Genomic DNA, 16,223 nt, shown 5'->3' on the forward strand with positions numbered 1-16,223 from the left:
TGGGCGATAGGTAGCACGTGATGAGCTGTAGGCGGTGAGCGCGAAAGATGCGTCGCCCGTCGCCCACACGCGCCCGGCGGCGCGTCGCCGATCCTTCTTTGCGGATGTTTAATTGACTGCCAATTTAGTTGGTTCTTCTGTAGTTAGTTGTCGGCCTTAGCACTGCTGCTGCTACTACTACCACCACCACCACTACCACCACTACCATAACAACCACCACCATTCGGTACAGACAATACTGGCTAACGGTCTCGCCTCCATTTATCCCTCCAGTTCTCCTCCCCACTTCTCTTTCTCTTCCTCTCTCTCCCCCTCCCCTCTGTCTCCCTCTCTCCACCCTCCCACCCTCCCTTCCTTTCCCAAATAAAACTAGAGCCATTCCTCTAGCACTGTGTTTGTTTCTCTCTCATCTTTCATAAATCTTTTTTTTAAACTCACCACCCTTTCATCCGATACTCCCCTCCTCAAACCCAAGCCCTCGTTAAGGCTTCACGACCGCCGTCCCATACCACCATGTCGGTCGTCTCTCTCCTCGGCGTCAAGATTGTCAACAATCCCGCCCCCTTCACAGCGTCCTACCAATTCGAGATCACCTTTGAATGTCTTGAACAACTTCAAAAAGGTAAAATCTTCCTCCATTATCTACAAACGCAGCCGCTAAACGTCCCCGATGAATAGATCTGGAGTGGAAGCTCACCTACGTCGGCTCTGCCACCTCGTAAGCCCGCCCTCCTCCAAAACCCACCTATTCCAACACTCCCCCCAGATCTCTAACCCTCAGGTGCCAGCTCCGAATACGACCAAGAGCTCGACTCCCTACTCGTGGGCCCCATCCCCGTGGGCGTCAACAAGTTCATCTTCGAAGCCGACCCGCCAGACCTCAAGCGCATCCCTACCTCGGAGATCCTGGGCGTCACCGTCATCCTCCTCACCTGCAGCTACGATGGCCGGGAGTTCGTCCGGGTGGGATACTACGTGAACAACGAGTACGATTCGGAGGAGCTCACCGCGGACCCGCCCGCCAAGCCCATCATCGAGCGCATCCGTCGCAACATCCTGGCGGAGAAGCCCCGTGTCACTCGATTCGCGATTAAGTGGTAAGTTGTTCCATGGCTCATAAACCCTTTACCCGGGCTCATCGCTAATGATTCCGTGCCAGGGACTCGGAGGAATCCGCCCCCGCCGAATACCCCCCGGACCAGCCGGACGCCGACCTCGTCGACGACAGCAACACCTACGGCGCGGAGGAGGCAGAGCTGGAGGCCGCCCTCGTCAAGGAGCTCGAGGAGGCGGAGCGCACGGATCCCTCCCGCAGCGAGGACCAGGACATGGAAGGTGGGGAAGCCACCGCCGGGGACGAGGAGGACATCTCCGACGCGGAGAGTGAAGACATCGAGGACGAGAGCGACGATGACGACGAGGAGCTCGACGAGGAAGAGGGCGGCGACGGCGACGAGGACATCGAGATGGGCGATGACTCGGAACCCAAAGACGAGGCGGCCGGCGGCGCCAGCAACAACCCCACCACCCACCATCAGCCGGAACTGATGGTTCACTAAATTCATTTCCTGTTGCTTTGAACCATTCTGATCGAACTGTGTGTGTGCGTGTGGGCTTGGGCGTGAGAGTCGGTATATTCTGCTTTTTTATTTCCAACTTGGTATCCTTCGAAATGATTTTACGATTGGGTTTGCGACATGCTTCGTCTCCTTCTTCTTTCATGATACATTCTATCAGATCATATTCCCTTCCAAACCAAAAAAAGGTTCCGCAGTATTTATTGACATAGAAAGAACCAAGCCATAATTTATAACCAAACTTCCTCAAGAACTCCCTTTCAAGCACCTCGAACCCAACCCTTCCAGACCCCCCGAAAAACCGAATAAAATTCAACCCTGTACGGACTGTACATTCCTCCCACCGGACATAAAACAAAACCCGCTTCAACAGAAAAGCAAGGAGAAGATCAACGGGAGGGGGGGGCTACGTACTGTACCCGTGGCAACTCCTCAACCCTCAACCCCTGACATCGGAACCACGCAAGGCTGAAGGGAGGGAGGGGGGGTCTTAAACCATAGTGCTGTGCCGTACATGAAGTAGTTCAGGGAGGCTCAGTTCCTGTGTATGTGTACAGTACAGTAAAGCGTAGAACCCATTGAGGTTACCCCCCCCCTTCTCCCACCCGCCGTCAACTTATCGTTGAGGCTTCTAGCGGTAAGGAATTTCGTTACCTTGGGAGACTGATGCTAGTTTCTGGGAGTTGATGGGGTCAATTGCGTGAGAGGCAGTGTGAAAGGACTCGAACTAAAGGAGAGGATTGGGCGAGATGTGCGGTGAGAGTTGGGAGTGAAATGGAGGGAGAAGTGAAGACGGTGGGTATGTAAGTAAGGGTACTCCGTACAGTACTCTGAAAGGCAGTGCGTTTCCACCGTAGTATGCTATGCATGTAGCTGGCAATCGGCGAAGGAAGACTATGTGGCCTTCGTGCTTGAGGTAGGGTTGTAAATCTCCGATGGGAAAGTGGACGCGTGGGCCGGGCGGTATAGTAGTCTGTACGTTGTAAAATTCTCCGGTTGTCGGAGTGCACGCGACTTTGACCTCAAGTATTTGGAACATGTGTGGTCGGAGGCAAATCCGCCAGGATAGGTACAATTCTTAGTATGTTCGATGCACTACACAAGCTTCTCGGCAATATTTGAAAGTCATCTATTCATGAAACTGTTCCTTGCTGCTAAGGAACACAAACATCAACCAACGCCGACAGAATTTGGGTATGAATACGTAGAGCCCAACATCAGGTTATTGGGAAGCACATTTCCTTTCTCAAAGGGTGAAGTCGATGACCAGGAAAGCGGTTTAGAGACCGAATTTGGAACTGAGGGCTGTGGTTTGTCAGTTTGACCCAGCATATTCTCAGACCAAGGTGTGTACATACCGCCCATCACAGCCTTCCGCTTCTGGGTCTGGACGAATTTGTTGACGTCTCGAGCCCAGTTGCTGCTGCTCTCTTCCAATCGTTCCATCTGGTCACCAGCTAAATTGAGTCGCTCTGTACGCTCTGTGACCTGACGCTGCATGTAGGACCAGTATCCCTCCTGGTTGCCTGAGTCTGAGGACTGGTTTGTGTTTGTCCTGCCTTCTCTGAATGCCTTTCGACGCTCCTGTTCGTCTAACCGCATCTGTTCCTGCATGCGCTTTGAGGGTGGGCGATCGGGACCACCGACTGGGAGATGCTGTTAGTTTGTCAATCCCGAGGTAGGGCTATAAGGGTAAACTCACTCAGTAAGTCCATGTCGGCCGGCGAGATGTACTGCGTGCCGGAGATCCACTGGATATTCGTGATTGTTGGGCGTGGTGGCACGACTGCTTGAGGGTTGTACAATTGGTCCTCAGAAGGTCGTCTGTATCAAGGATTAATGACTTGTGTACCAAGAATAAATGCACGCGGGTCGACTCACAGGCCAGTTCCTGCTCCCCAGACATTGAACAACCCCACTTCTGAAGGACTCGTCCAGACCATGACGGTACCATTAGAGGAGACACTAGCATCGGCAAGTCGTCTCATGTCGGCGATTTGATTGATCGGGCTGCAACCGATCTCTTTGAGACCGGGAATAGAGAAAGCCCGGGTGTTTCCGTCACCAAAAAGACCAACAAGGCTATAGCCGCGGCCCTCGATCTTGACTACCGTAGCAGAATCACAGAGGTAATCATCCCAAGACCTATGAGCGCCCTTGGATGTCGCAGGCTTGAAAATTCGACATCCTGACACGGTCACGGCAACCACTACTCCATTCACCCTGATACCGTTGCGGAGGCCTCCAACAGCGTTGGGAGAAGCCGAAGCAGGATTGCCGCTATCAGCGTTGATTGGAATGATGTTGATGACCTTATCATCCAGTAAAGTCGCACCAGCAAAGACTGCCGAGTAGGTACCATTTTCCGCAGGCAAGATTTTAAAAGTCGCCAAATTACCTTTACTGGTACCTACAAAGCAGCAGATACTTGAGTAGTCTAGAAGAACAATCAGTCATCCAGGCGCTCGTGAACTGTTTCTGAAAACGGCTTACCTTCTCCTTCGAGCGTAAGCACACCGAACTCGATACATGTGGGCCACTCTGGAGAGGGAGACTCGGAGCTGCGCTGTTTGAAGAAGCTGCTCCTTTTGTTTGCCTTCAGCAACTCCGAAAAATGGGCTGTATGGATGAGCGCCGGCCCACGCAAGTCAATAATTGCTAGGCTTCCGCTCTCGAAACCGACCGCGACAAAACCGACCTGGCTGTGCTTCAAAGCAGTCACTGGTCCGTGTTGCATGTTGAGGAGAGTGAGGGGAAGAACGCCTTGCTTGAGCCCAGGATCAACCCGATGAGTGATCGAGGTCAACTTACCGGGCCCTTCGTTGGCACCTGGGGGCTGCTCACTACCGAAGTTCTTGTTGCTTCCCCAGCGGAAGACAACAAGCTCACCAGTTCTGAGACCTACAGACAGCTCACCCGTTGAACCACTTAGAGACATCTCGGTGACTTCGACGTTGCCCACACGACCTACTGCGCGGGCCAAGTCCACTTGTATGATCTCTCCGTTTTCAACTTCGTCATCAATGCCTCCGTCCCAGATACGAATAGTGCCATCCGCATGGGCGGTGGTGATGATGTTCCGATCTTCGAAACGTTTAAGTGCTTTTTTGGCCTCTGCGCCACCCAAGAGGAACTTAGGCCCTTGTGACCTGCGTTCTTTCAAGCCCAACCAAGCAGAGCGATCAACTGCGGTTAATGTTGCCTTGGTCACAAACGGGTGCACGAAAGACAGGTATGGATGAAGCATATTTGTAGGTGTGATTGGGTGTCCAGTCGGGAAGCTCATGGTGATCAGTTCTCCCGAGGACAAGCGGGCAATCAGGGCAATGGGGTCATGGGCGCCACCAAAATAAGGAGTGCTGCGTGGAATAGGGCAAAAGTCAACCACCTCACCTCCGGGAGGGGTGGGTAGGACCGAGACACGTCTTGGAGATTCGAAGTACTTCGAAATCATAGGCCAGGTAGACGTTTGATAGTTGGGAGTAGGACCCAGATCCAAGAAGGTAAGGCCCTTGAGGGACTCGGCCTTCGGCCGACCACCAGCAATCAAAAGCCCACTGTCATCACCGTTGTCCTTGACACACCACGCAACGTGCGTGATCGGATCTTTGAATCCAGTGGCTCCCGCTGAAGAAGGCCTTTCAGGGCTGACGCCTGGCTGATCGACATTGGGGGTGTCAATGGACCGAGCCATCACCTTGCGACCGTCCTTCGAGTCCCAGAAAACCAGGCTGTTGTCGTCATGAACAGTCAAAACGAAGATACCATTCGGGTGCCAAATTGCCTGGGTCAACCTGGGTCTGCGCAAGTCCGAGATCGGTACCTCCGCGTTCCCACCCAGCGCGCCTGGAGGCACTTCATATTCGAAGTATTTCTGTGCGACGTTTTGTTTGAAAGAGAAGGTCACTGCGCCATCCGGGTACCCGACCAAGATCTTGCCGATATCACGAGGAGAAAAGGCGAGACTAATGACCGGGCACATACGCGTCCGGGCATTGCGTTGAGCCCACAGATTGGGCACCCTGAAGGGCGTCAAAGTTTCACGGTCCAGATCGTATGCAATAATATCGCCTGGTATATGTCATCAGAAAAGGAATCACACGTGAATCCTAGCGGAGGCCGTACCATTCTGCAACCCAATGAAAGCATAGTCGAGACTCGGATCGGTCAATAACGCACTCGCATGACTCGGGGGCGCGTACGAAACCAATGTCTTGCCGGTCTCAAGGGAAAAGATCGTGATCTCACTTTTCGAGTCGACACTAACGAGCTTGTCGGCGCAGAACTGAATGTGTTTCGCAGAGGCTTTGCGAGGCAACGAGAAGATGACCGAGACGCGCCGTTGACCGAAGACGTAGATCTGACCATGTCCAAACTGCGTATCACTGGTTCCGACTGCAAGGAGGGACTGAATCGGGTCGTAGGCAATAGCACTGACTTGGGAGTTGATACCGCAGCGAGCGAACTGGTAGATTGACAACGATTTATTAGCACATACGATTCAATAGTGTAAGGATATCAGTAGGATTCAGTGGTGGGAAATGTGGAGGGTATATCCGGCACAGACGACGTACATCATCGAGAGCGAACAGGTCCGGCGACAACCCTTCGGAAAAGTCCTTTTGGATGCCGGCCTGTTTCCCTCTCAGGAAGTGCGCCATTCTCACAGAGGCGACTGATCGAGAATGGGCAGAGAATTCTGAACGTGGGAAAGAGATAGGATATAGAATAGAAAGAACAGGAACAAAGACCAGCGGTGACCCCACGGAAGTAGGATCAAGGCAAGCGCAAGGTCATTAATTACCGCGGGGAAGAAAAGCAAAGGTTCAAGGTTGACTGACGGCATTAAGGCTGGCTGGCAGGCTGGCCGGCTGATTGATTGATTGCCTTATGGGCGGCGGTCCGGGGCGGGGCAAACTGGACCACCCGCCCGCCCTGCACTAGCCGCTCCCAGTTACGGTGCGATAACAAGTACTGAGTAAACATGTGATGATCAACTACGGAGTACAGATAGTAGGTAGTCACTATTGCTAGGTCTCGTTTCCCTGTCATTGCTCAACTGCTGGCTAATTTCCCCATATTTGCAAGCAAGATATAACTTAGCTATCGAGTAAACGTGGTTAAAAGCTGCTATCCGATCTCACATTCTGGCTTCAATAAGTTTGTCTTGTATGAATCACTTAGGCAGCAACAATATGTTCTTCTTGGTCACTGCCAAGGAGCTGCCCGGCGCAAAACAAATCAAGCCAAACCGTACTCCAGTAGATAATCTTGACGTCCACCTTCAAATCACCGAAAGACTTCCTCTACAGTAATAATTATTCATAACTGGCTTTTGTGAATACCGACCAATATGCGATTTGGGGTGCTGGCTACCCACCTAGATCGTGGGGTTCCGATCAAGGGTCTTTGGAAAGTTTGCACTCTTTATATTTCTCGCTATATACAAACAAAGGACAGTCTAAGCACACGAGCATTCCAGTCATGCAATCATCATCCCGACCCGCTGATGGTCAGGAGTGTAACAACCGAAGAGAACTGAGCTGATAGTTGCCAACCAGTTTTCATCATCGAGTCCCTCTAATGGCATTCAATTCTGCCAAGGTCGACGTTAGCCGTCTCCTCGCCTCCATCTCAGCCGTCATGTCTTTATCGCGATAATAGTGTATTGTGATGTTGTGAACAGAGCGGTAGCAAGCATAACTGAACCGATCATTAGCTTCATTCCACGATACTGGGCGGGTGCGGAGTCACCTACAGTAATTGACGAGTCACCTGTGACTCGCTCTTTGTAAGTCGAGTGCCGAAGCCTTCGAGCAAGGCAGGCGAAGGGTCTTCGAAGACCTCTGCCATATATATGTCACCCCATAATGCATGGCCAAAGCCCGTCACTCCAGACAGTTTTCTGGACGCCGGATCCAAAAATACTTGTGACGGCCGACCTAGGCCAATCACTACCAACCGTGGGAGGGTGATTTCTTCCAGTGCATACGACAGGCGGCGAACGTGATGCCTAATCTCCGAATAGGGGAGATGAACAAAAGCATCTTCTGAGTCTCGCAGAATGTCCTCGAAGAGCATGACAAAAGCGTCCCTCCAGGAGAGCTTTCCCCGCCCACAGGCCACTTGCTCAAGCGAGCCGAAGGAGCTCGAAAGGGGCTGTCCGATCTGCTGGACCAGCGATCCCAGATCTTTGTCCAGTTTTCGGCGTTCTTGCGTCGTAAGTCGGGGTCCCATCTCCTTTAAGGTCGAACCAGTGACATAATGTCTGACTAGGAAGGCAGACCCGAAAGGGCCACCTTGAAAGCCATAATGTACGAAAGATGGCACATATGGAGTTGCACTCTGCCCAAGAATGGACAGGGCTCGTGCTTCCGTCTCAAGCAGGAGCTGTTCTCGCCGCAGAAGAGGTGTTGTTGATCGAGGTGGACATTTCAGAAGCCATTGGTCTCCATTTGAAAGTATCAGGAGACTGACAAAATGTAGATGCCCCTCCAGGGGATATACCTCTCGAATCTGGACCGAAGGCGGAAAGTGCCGTTGGAGTACTGAACCAATGGTATTTGTACTCGGGGGTTCAAGCTTGCGAGTTGGCGAGACAGAGAAAGAAGGGGACATGATGGAAGAACAGGGCGGAATGAACGAAGAAAAGCCAACAAGTCCCATCAGGTTCTATAACTTTCTTATAACATCGTAAGCGTCGTGATCTAGGATATCGATCTGACTCCGCGCAAACATTGCAGCTTTTAGTAAGAGGGGTGCGAGAGGGGTATCGAATCGCGCCCGAGTCCTTTGGCAGGCAGAGGAACCGGAGATGTTCTCCTGGCAATGGGTGGCAGACAGTCGACGGTTAGGTTAAGCCAGGACCAACATGCTTCGTTGGCCAGAAAACCTGCTGTTGTCCTGCAAGATTTACGGTATCTCCTCGCTTGATTAACCGGAATATATACAACTCTGTGCTGCAACCAGGGGCGCAGGAGACTGGCAAGAGTCTCCGGTTTTGGGGGCGTACTTCCCCATTGGAGCAGATTAAGCGAGTTGGGGGATTTGCGTAGAGCGTCCATGGTGAATGGAAGTAGATGTAAGTCCGAAAGACTCCAACACGATAGAGGAGTTAGTAGGTACTCCGTACTGGAGTAGTAAAGAGAGAGGGTCTGAGACTCTTGAGTCTGAGTAAGGTTCGGCCTCGCGGGCTCGCCTAACTCTCCCGCTCTGAGAAAGGCGCCATGCAGGTGAAACGGGCCCCGCCCAATCATAGTACCGCTTTACCGAATGCAATATCGCGGAAGGATCTGCCGGCTCCAGGCTTTCGCTTCTTTCGCTTCAATGTTGATGCGTTGGAGTTACTGGACACTTGATCGTGATGCTAAACAACGATCAGGAATCTATCCCCGGCTCTAGTCTTTGCAATGGGGTCGAACTCGCTAGTCTAATGCAAGCCCATACCTCGCAATGACTTATGGTTGGCTCGTCCGGTTCATCCAGAATACTACGGTGTCACCAGTAGGTTGGACTATATTAATGTACACATGTACACGCCGCACTAGTAGGACTTGATCAGCCTGGGCAAGGGTGACAGCAATGTTTCCATTCGGTCGGGTTTTTGTGAAGCTACTGGTATTCTCCTAAACCCCAACTTCACTCGACCTGTCAGGTAGAACGTCCCTTGCGTGCTATGGGCCCCTCCCTGCCTGCAACATCGCTTTGCATGTCCATCATTGATCTAGTCTAGTCGGAGACGGACCATCGCTGCAAGTTTGGTTCAGGCTCCCTGGGGCGTGAGCTTCACCGATTGCCCCATGTTTGTGACCCTTCGATCTAACAGAATGTGGAATGTGGACTCGCCGGCTTGTGGATGCTGTTAGAGGCGGAAAAACCTTCGGTTGACTTCCCTAACTTGGGCAACTCACGGCTTGTTGACAATGTTTTAAAACCATTGACAACTATTGGAATCACTATTCTCTAGACAAATTCCGCATAAAAAACTTATATTTGACTCACTACATCTGCAATTACATCCCGATGTATCCGAGAGCGTTGGCTCTGTGATGATAAGACGTATGCGCAGCTGTTTTGCTCGATCAGTCCCAAGCAACCTGAAAGCTAAGCCAGCATGATTCAGTCAAACCAGTGCAGTCACTGCGACCTGACGCGTCCTCCTCGTATTGAATGCATCACTCATCACCGTGACTTCTGGTCTACGTACCAGAGACATAAGCTTACGTCCAATACGAGTCCAGGTAAGGCGTCCGATTTCGTTGTTGTATCCGTCCGGAACATCCCAGCGGTTTCCGAGCATCTCCCAACTATTGAGATTCACCTGCCAGAGCCGACGCATTTTTGTAGTTCAAGCAATAGTCATTTGTTTCTTCCAAAATCGTTTTCTAGAGATGTGTCCGGGATGTTTCGGAGAAGATCGTTCAACAGACCTGTCTGATATGATACGATGCTCGCTCTAGACTTCGGAAGGCTCAGCAGCCTGCGCTGCAGCAGTTGGAGTATATAGTTCCGCCAGATTGTACTTTTTCAACTGCTCATAGTCGCTGCCCGCGACACCGATACCAATAACATTCTGTGGCATGAAATGTTAACCATGAGGACCTGAAATGCATTGTTTTCTCAAGGCTTACCTGAATAACCATGACGTTGATGAGTATATCATAGTTCTTGAGATCGACAGGATGTTCAGGGCCAACGACATCAGCAACTGTCTTGATGACCGTGTCCCTGCTGAACTTTTTGTTGCTTCTTACGACTGGCCGGATGGCGTACTGGAGATGTCATGGTTTAGTACATTCTCGAGGGGTTTGAAGCGAGGGTCACCGCAGCAACAACAACGTACCTTCTTTGGAGGGCCTCCAGAATGAAAGTGAGGTTTGAGGACATCGCGCGCGAAAGACTCCAATTCGACACTGAGAGTCTTGCGAACCGACTTGACAGGAGTCATGCGCTGAATGTACCGAGAGCGCTTCTTTTCGGGATGAGCGTGCGCTTCAAGGCACAATTGATGTACCATTTGCTCTGGATCAATGGACTTGTCAAATCGAATGAACGATACTGGCAGAATTAGAAATGGACAATATCAACAATTTCATATGAAGGTCAAACGCACAACATGGTAAGTCCATTCGGATTGCTTGGAACGGACGAGACTTGGCTTGGCTGGGCTTCAGCCCTTCGACTTCCTTTTTGATCATCGCCTCGATGTCATCTTCATCTGAGTCGGACTTGTCTCCGTCGTTGACTTTCTCAGACCCCTCGATGCTCTGAATAACAGAGCATATCAGACAGTGTTCACGGCTCTTAGATGGGAGGGATGCCAGCGACAGAGAAGCGGGGAAGACCCCGCTCAACAGAGCCGGGATAATACGTACCTGTGTAAACAAATCCACAGCCTCCGACATACACTTGGACTCCTTTCCGATGTCGCAACTCACAAAGACACCCCAATCACCACCTTCGATCCCTGCTTTATTGCCTGGCTTGCGCCATTGACCACCACCACCACCACCACCCTGAGTCGTGCGTTAGATAGGTGTTCAGGAGAATCATGAAGTCTATGGGCTGACTTTGGTGGCAATGAGTTCCAAGGGTGCGAACCTTTCGTTTCTTAGACGACTGAGCCGACATGTTATCAGGCATGGACCGTTTTCCCTTTCCAGCCATGCGCAGAAGCCTGACACTGGATGGTCGTCGGTGTTTCACGAAGGATTCCTCCCGCCAACGAATCAATCACCTTGCTAGAGGTAGGAGCAGTGCGGAAGCGAGCCTTGATCGCTAGAATTACGCGTGATAATGAGATTCTAGATGCATGCATCACCTTTCCTACCTGGAGAGAGCGATAAGCAGGAAAGATCAAGGCGGCGGGGCATCCAAAATTCCATTTTGGGACTAGCGCGGGAAGAGCAACAGCGAGATCGTCATTCCACTCCGGCTCGAACCATTCACCATTGACTGGAAAGGTGGAGTGATTGACGGCGTGTTCTCGGCCGGACGGGTCACTGCAACGTGCGAGTATGCCCGTCCGTTGTCGTACTTTACCATCGAACCACTGGACTTTCCGGTCCGACATCGTGCCAGGGTCAAATGCATTCCTATGGCTAGCCTAGACTACAGCCCGCGGTCATGTCTCGGGTAGCCCGGCGTTCAAGCACCTGAGAGTGGATATCGATAGATAGTACGGTACTTGTAGTCAAAGGGTGGTAGCACGAGAGTAATTCCAGCTAATAGCTATGCCCATTCAGCATGACATCACGCTATCTTCATGACGTACAACCAACCAACTCTCAGGGCCAGAACTCTTTTCAACTACTATTTATGCTCCCCCTCCTCCGCGTAAACATTCAACCTTCCTCTCATACACTGTTCATCCTTTTCCTCATATCTTCACTTAACTTCATCTACTGTTCATCTCGTTGGCTTTCGCGATGACCACTAACGAGATCGTCACCCGAGAGCTCAAGAAGCCTGTTACTGTCGCTGAGTATCTCTTCCACCGTCTTCACCAGGTGGGGGTTCGCTCAGTGCACGGGGTTCCCGGTGAGTTGCCTACTATAAGCCTGGCTTTCTGCTCTCCGTCTAATCTCGTCGCACTTCTTCAGGCGACTACAATCTCGCAGCTCTAGACTATCTGCCAAAGTGTGGTCTCAACTGGGTGGGAAATTGCAATGAGCTCAATGCTGGTATGACTACCATCCTGGAACTCGCACCTTCACTATTCGTGGTGTCAGACTAACAAGATTGCAGGTTACGCTGCGGATGGCTATGCCCGAGTCAACGGCATTAGTGCCTTGATCACTACTTTTGGAGTTGGCGAGCTCTCAGCCCTCAATGCCATTGCTGGCGCTTACTCCGAGTTCGTGCCTATCGTTCACATCGTGGGTCAGCCCAGCTCTCAATCCCAGAAAGATGGCATGTTGCTCCACCACACTCTCGGAAACGGCGACTTCGACGTCTTCACCAAGATGAATACCGGGGTCTCCTGTTCAATCGCCCGCCTGACCGAGACTCTCGAGGTTGCAACCCTGATTGACAACGCCATTCGCGAATGCTGGATCCGCAGTCGTCCCGTCTACATCACGCTCCCTACCGATATGATCACGAGGCAGGTTGAAGGCGAGAGGCTCAATACGAAGCTGGATCTGTCCCTTCCCGCGAATGAAACCGAGAAGGAAGATTACGTGGTCGACGTTGTTTTGAAATACCTCCATGCCGCAAAGAAGCCCGTCATTTTGGTTGATGCCTGTGCTATTCGCCACCGTGTTCTTGATGAAGTTCACGACCTGATGGAGGCTTCCGGTCTGCCCACCTTCGTGGCTCCAATGGGTAAGGGCGCCGTGGACGAGACGCGACCCAACTATGGAGGAGTCTACGCCGGAACGGGCTCGAACGCAGGTGTGCGCGAACAGGTCGAATCGTCGGATCTCATCTTGAGCATCGGTGCCATCAAGTCTGATTTCAACACCAGTGGATTCACCTACCGCATCGGACAGCTCAACACCATCGATTTCCACAGCAACTACGTGCGCGTGCGTTACTCCGAATACCCCAACATCAACATGAAGGGGGTCTTGCGCAAGGTCATCCAGAAGCTGGGTAAAGTGAATGCTGAGCCGGTTCCGCACCTATCCAACGCACTGCCCGAGGAAGAGAAGACTTCTTCAGCCACCGAGATCACGCACCAGTGGTTGTGGCCCAAGGTCGGACAATGGCTTAAGGAAAATGACATTGTCATCACCGAGACGGGTACTGCGAACTTCGGTATCTGGGAGACCCGATTCCCTGCCAATGTTACCGCTATCAGCCAGGTCCTATGGGGTAGCATCGGATACTCGGTCGGCGCCTGCCAGGGTGCTGCTCTGGCGGCTAAAGAGCTCGGCAATCGCCGGACAGTCCTTTTCGTTGGCGATGGTAGTCTCCAGCTTACTGTGCAGGAGTTGAGCACCATGATCCGAAACAACCTCAACCCCATCATGTAAGCGCGCTTCCCTATCCTTCTCTTCGCTACATACACTGACACACGCAACCAGTTTCGTCATCTGCAACAACGGCTACACCATTGAGCGATACATCCACGGATGGGACGAGAGTTACAACGACATCCAGCCCTGGGACCACAAAGCCCTGCCGACCGTCTTCGGAGCCAAGGACAAGTACACCGGCCACAAGGTCACCACTCGCGACGAACTGAAGCAGCTCTTCGCGAACGAGGAATTCAACTCGGCACCGCACTTGCAGGTAAGTTTCAATTCAAGTCCAAGAGACCTTAGTCCACAGTCCACCGCAATACTGACCACACACCACAGCTGGTTGAGCTTCACATGCCTAGGGATGATGCCCCCGCCGCGCTGAAGATCACCGCCGAAGCGGCCGCTGCGAGAAACAAGTAATGATAATGACCACGAACCGCCAATCCAGCAAGTCGCCCGCCGTCTTTCCGCTCCACCATCCGTCGTTTGCATTGGAAAAGAAATAACCTTGATTCGAGCAAGCAGCTTCACAGGCCGGGGGCGTGACGAGATTGACCCAGATCCAGCCAATTCAAAAGGCTTAATGGACACAGCCAATTGTATTAAGAAAGCTGTGGTTCCGTTACATTGATTTTCAATATGTATTTTAATGATAATGACAATAATTTAAGAGGACTTAATATTGGTTTCTCCGTTATAAAGTTACATTGTAGACGGTGGGCTTCTATTACCGTTTGGAGGAACTTTTGGGTGATGACTTATCGGGAGTCGTCCTTCCAAGTTGTTCGAGAACCTTTCCCAATCTAGTCCACGTCTCTGCAGCCATCTCTCATCTACGCATGTTTCGTCCAGAGAACTGCCTGGGCCATACTTCCTTGCCAGCCGAACATGACCGAATCTCCTTACATACTGTCCTTCCAACCGAGAAAAATGCGGGCTAGAACAGCCCGATCAATTGTCCGGGATCCCCGCTTCGTATAATCTTCCAAGACTGTGGTGACGTTATTGGTCGTATTCCGTCTTACAGACAGGGCGTTACGAACGCTATGGGCATCATGCAATTATTTACAAAGGACCTTCCCCGCAATCACGCATTCAGCCGAGGGGCTAAGAGAAGGTCTAGGTTACCATGTCAATGGAATATAAGCAGAATGTAGAAACTGCCCCTCACCACCTTGTCAACCTCTTCGCGCGCGTCATTCACCTCGCCTACTGCTCTGCTGCACTGACACAAACTCAAAGCCGCGAGTTCTACTCTTCTGGATTTAGACACACGCGTAAGACAGAAAATGAGCGTCAGCACCAACCGCAACATCATCATCGTGGGCGTCGGGTCCTCCATGTCCCGGTCGCTGGCCATGTGGCTCGCCAGTCTCGGGTGGAACATCGCCTTGATTTCCCGCACGGAGCAGAGCCTGGCGTCCATCGCCGAGGAAGTCCGCTACGCGGCCCCGGACAAGAACACTGTGAATGTGGTCCACCATACAGCGGACGCCGGCGACCCGGCCAGCTTGACGTCCGCCCTGGATTGGTGCCTGCAGCAGCTCGGCGGAACCCTCGACGTCCTCAGCTACAACGCCGCGCGGGTGGCGGAATCCTCCGTCGCGGATCTCACGCCCGAGGAGCTGGAGCTGGATTTCCGCGTCTCCGCGGTCGGGACGCTGGTCGCCGGCCAGTGGTTCCGGGGCCATGCCCGGGTGGAGGCGGTCTCGCGAGGCGAATGGCCCTTGTTCCTGGTCACGGGCGGTGTCCTGGACAGGCACCCGGACCCGAGCGTGGCGTCTTTGAGCATCGCGAAGGCGGCCTCGCAGACTGTCAGTCGGATCTTCGCGCAGGTCCTGCCTGAAGATGCTCAGATCTTGGTGGGCATGCCGCTGGTGACGGGTCGCACTGTTGACCCCTCCACCGGAGAGTACTATGAGCAGTATCGTCCCGATAAGATCATTCAAGCGCTCTTCCGGCCGTTCTTCGAGGAGAGAGAGCAGAGGCCGAATGGGTCAGAAGGCTGGTTGGTGGAACGGCATCTGTGATCGCGAACGTGCCCCCGAGTCTGGAAGAGGATAGCCCCAGGAGAAGGGAGTTCGGTTAGGCCGGCCAGAGAGAGAGGCCAAACTCATCTCAAATAGTGCTCTGGGTGGGTTTCGATGTGAGACATGAGAACGCCTGGAATCAGACATTTCATTATAAGTGTCACTAGTCAAGAATGAGGTTTGCCGTCTTGAGTTACACCGTAATTGCCGGCTAGTGTTGAGTTAGCCAGCATTAGTTTCTTCATGGCGTTGATAGTTGATCCCTGGAGCAAAAGTGGTAGGTAGTATGAAGAAGGCATTGAAAGGGGGGGGGGGCGCATAAAATGAGCGTCTGAAACTTGTATAGTTCTAGCAATCATCCCTGGGATGGCACTAACTCTTTTCGGGCAGCCTGGCTTTGACCGGATTACGTGATGGATCTCGCTGTCATCTTGTTTCACCAACTCGATTTGACAGTGTCTCATCGATAAGGGCCCCTCAGATATCAAGATGTCAGCAGCTGAACCGAAGACAGTCTGAGACCCTGGGAGTCACTGCCAAGACTCAAAGAATGATGGCTGGGGAATGCAGAAGAATGAACCAGGCAAAATGCGACAGCTTATCGGACCACCACGTGATCGAGATGGGACGTTGAAGGGGCGCTAAGG

At 52.3% G+C, this 16,223-nt stretch overlaps 6 protein-coding genes across 6 annotated transcripts; 3 read left to right on the forward strand and 3 right to left on the reverse strand.

The window, feature by feature from the left end:
* The first annotated feature begins 317 nt into the window (after nucleotides 1–317).
* On the forward strand, nucleotides 318–1,802 carry asf1 (nucleosome assembly factor ASF1). The gene is made up of 4 exons (XM_025672836.1): nucleotides 318–622; nucleotides 679–718; nucleotides 789–1,097; nucleotides 1,160–1,802. The coding sequence occupies exons 1-4, from the start codon at nucleotides 514–516 to the stop codon at nucleotides 1,557–1,559; spliced, it is 858 nt and encodes a 285-aa protein (XP_025523429.1). The 5' UTR covers nucleotides 318–513; the 3' UTR covers nucleotides 1,560–1,802.
* Nucleotides 1,803–2,669: 867 nt separating this feature from the next.
* Nucleotides 2,670–6,412, reverse strand: BO86DRAFT_413067 (putative SNARE-dependent exocytosis protein (Sro7)). Its single transcript, XM_025674707.1, has 7 exons — nucleotides 6,152–6,412; nucleotides 5,703–6,042; nucleotides 4,071–5,648; nucleotides 3,459–4,014; nucleotides 3,280–3,401; nucleotides 2,936–3,223; nucleotides 2,670–2,882 (listed from the first exon to the last, which is right to left on the reverse strand). The coding sequence occupies exons 1-7, from the start codon at nucleotides 6,236–6,238 to the stop codon at nucleotides 2,857–2,859; spliced, it is 2,997 nt and encodes a 998-aa protein (XP_025523430.1). The 5' UTR covers nucleotides 6,239–6,412; the 3' UTR covers nucleotides 2,670–2,856.
* A 447-nt stretch (nucleotides 6,413–6,859) lies between these two features.
* BO86DRAFT_440785 (phosphotransferase family protein) lies at nucleotides 6,860–8,641 on the reverse strand (the record flags this gene model as incomplete). The annotated part of the gene is made up of 3 exons (XM_025676219.1): nucleotides 6,860–7,280; nucleotides 7,336–8,125; nucleotides 8,590–8,641. The coding sequence occupies 3 exons, from the start codon at nucleotides 8,639–8,641 to the stop codon at nucleotides 7,145–7,147; spliced, it is 978 nt and encodes a 325-aa protein (XP_025523431.1). The 3' UTR covers nucleotides 6,860–7,144.
* A 945-nt stretch (nucleotides 8,642–9,586) lies between these two features.
* Nucleotides 9,587–11,385, reverse strand: BO86DRAFT_392573 (THUMP domain-containing protein). Its single transcript, XM_025672837.1, has 6 exons — nucleotides 11,178–11,385; nucleotides 10,952–11,092; nucleotides 10,690–10,843; nucleotides 10,420–10,634; nucleotides 10,208–10,348; nucleotides 9,587–10,149 (listed from the first exon to the last, which is right to left on the reverse strand). The coding sequence occupies exons 1-6, from the start codon at nucleotides 11,205–11,207 to the stop codon at nucleotides 10,033–10,035; spliced, it is 798 nt and encodes a 265-aa protein (XP_025523432.1). The 5' UTR covers nucleotides 11,208–11,385; the 3' UTR covers nucleotides 9,587–10,032.
* Nucleotides 11,386–12,004: 619 nt separating this feature from the next.
* BO86DRAFT_322939 (alpha-keto acid decarboxylase family protein) lies at nucleotides 12,005–13,966 on the forward strand (the record flags this gene model as incomplete). The annotated part of the gene is made up of 5 exons (XM_025668411.1): nucleotides 12,005–12,116; nucleotides 12,179–12,259; nucleotides 12,324–13,551; nucleotides 13,607–13,814; nucleotides 13,883–13,966. The coding sequence occupies 5 exons, from the start codon at nucleotides 12,005–12,007 to the stop codon at nucleotides 13,964–13,966; spliced, it is 1,713 nt and encodes a 570-aa protein (XP_025523433.1).
* An 869-nt stretch (nucleotides 13,967–14,835) lies between these two features.
* Nucleotides 14,836–15,576, forward strand: BO86DRAFT_322965 (NAD(P)-binding protein; the record flags this gene model as incomplete). Its single annotated transcript, XM_025668412.1, has 1 exon — nucleotides 14,836–15,576. One exon carries the CDS (start codon nucleotides 14,836–14,838, stop codon nucleotides 15,574–15,576), a length of 741 nt encoding a protein of 246 aa, XP_025523434.1.
* Between the last annotated feature and the right edge of the window lie 647 nt (nucleotides 15,577–16,223).

The sequence above is a fragment of the Aspergillus japonicus genome (assembly GCF_003184785.1).
Source record: "Aspergillus japonicus CBS 114.51 unplaced genomic scaffold BO86scaffold_72, whole genome shotgun sequence".
NCBI lineage: Eukaryota > Fungi > Ascomycota > Eurotiomycetes > Eurotiales > Aspergillaceae > Aspergillus > Aspergillus japonicus.

Bases quoted from the DNA above. Each gene is read 5' to 3' on its own strand.
- BO86DRAFT_413067 (XM_025674707.1), bottom strand. From the start codon at position 6,238: ATGGCGCACTTCCTGAGAGGGAAACAGGCCGGCATCCAAAAGGACTTT. The intron at 5,649-5,702 runs GTACGGCCTCCG...GACATATACCAG, and splicing joins TTTCATTGGGTTGCAGAATG to GCGATATTATTGCATACGAT. The intron at 3,402-3,458 runs GTGAGTCGACCC...TCCTTGATACAG, and splicing joins TGGGGAGCAGGAACTGGCCT to ACGACCTTCTGAGGACCAAT.
- BO86DRAFT_392573 (XM_025672837.1), bottom strand. From the start codon at position 11,207: ATGTCGGCTCAGTCGTCTAAGAAACGAAAG. The intron at 10,635-10,689 runs GTGCGTTTGACC...TAATTCTGCCAG, and splicing joins CCGAATGGACTTACCATGTT to TATCGTTCATTCGATTTGAC. The intron at 10,150-10,207 runs GTAAGCCTTGAG...TTCATGCCACAG, and splicing joins TCAACGTCATGGTTATTCAG to AATGTTATTGGTATCGGTGT.
- asf1 (XM_025672836.1), top strand. From the start codon at position 514: ATGTCGGTCGTCTCTCTCCTCGGCGTCAAGATTGTCAACAATCCCGCC. The intron at 623-678 runs GTAAAATCTTCC...CCCGATGAATAG, and splicing joins TCTTGAACAACTTCAAAAAG to ATCTGGAGTGGAAGCTCACC. The intron at 719-788 runs GTAAGCCCGCCC...CTCAGGTGCCAG, and splicing joins TACGTCGGCTCTGCCACCTC to CTCCGAATACGACCAAGAGC.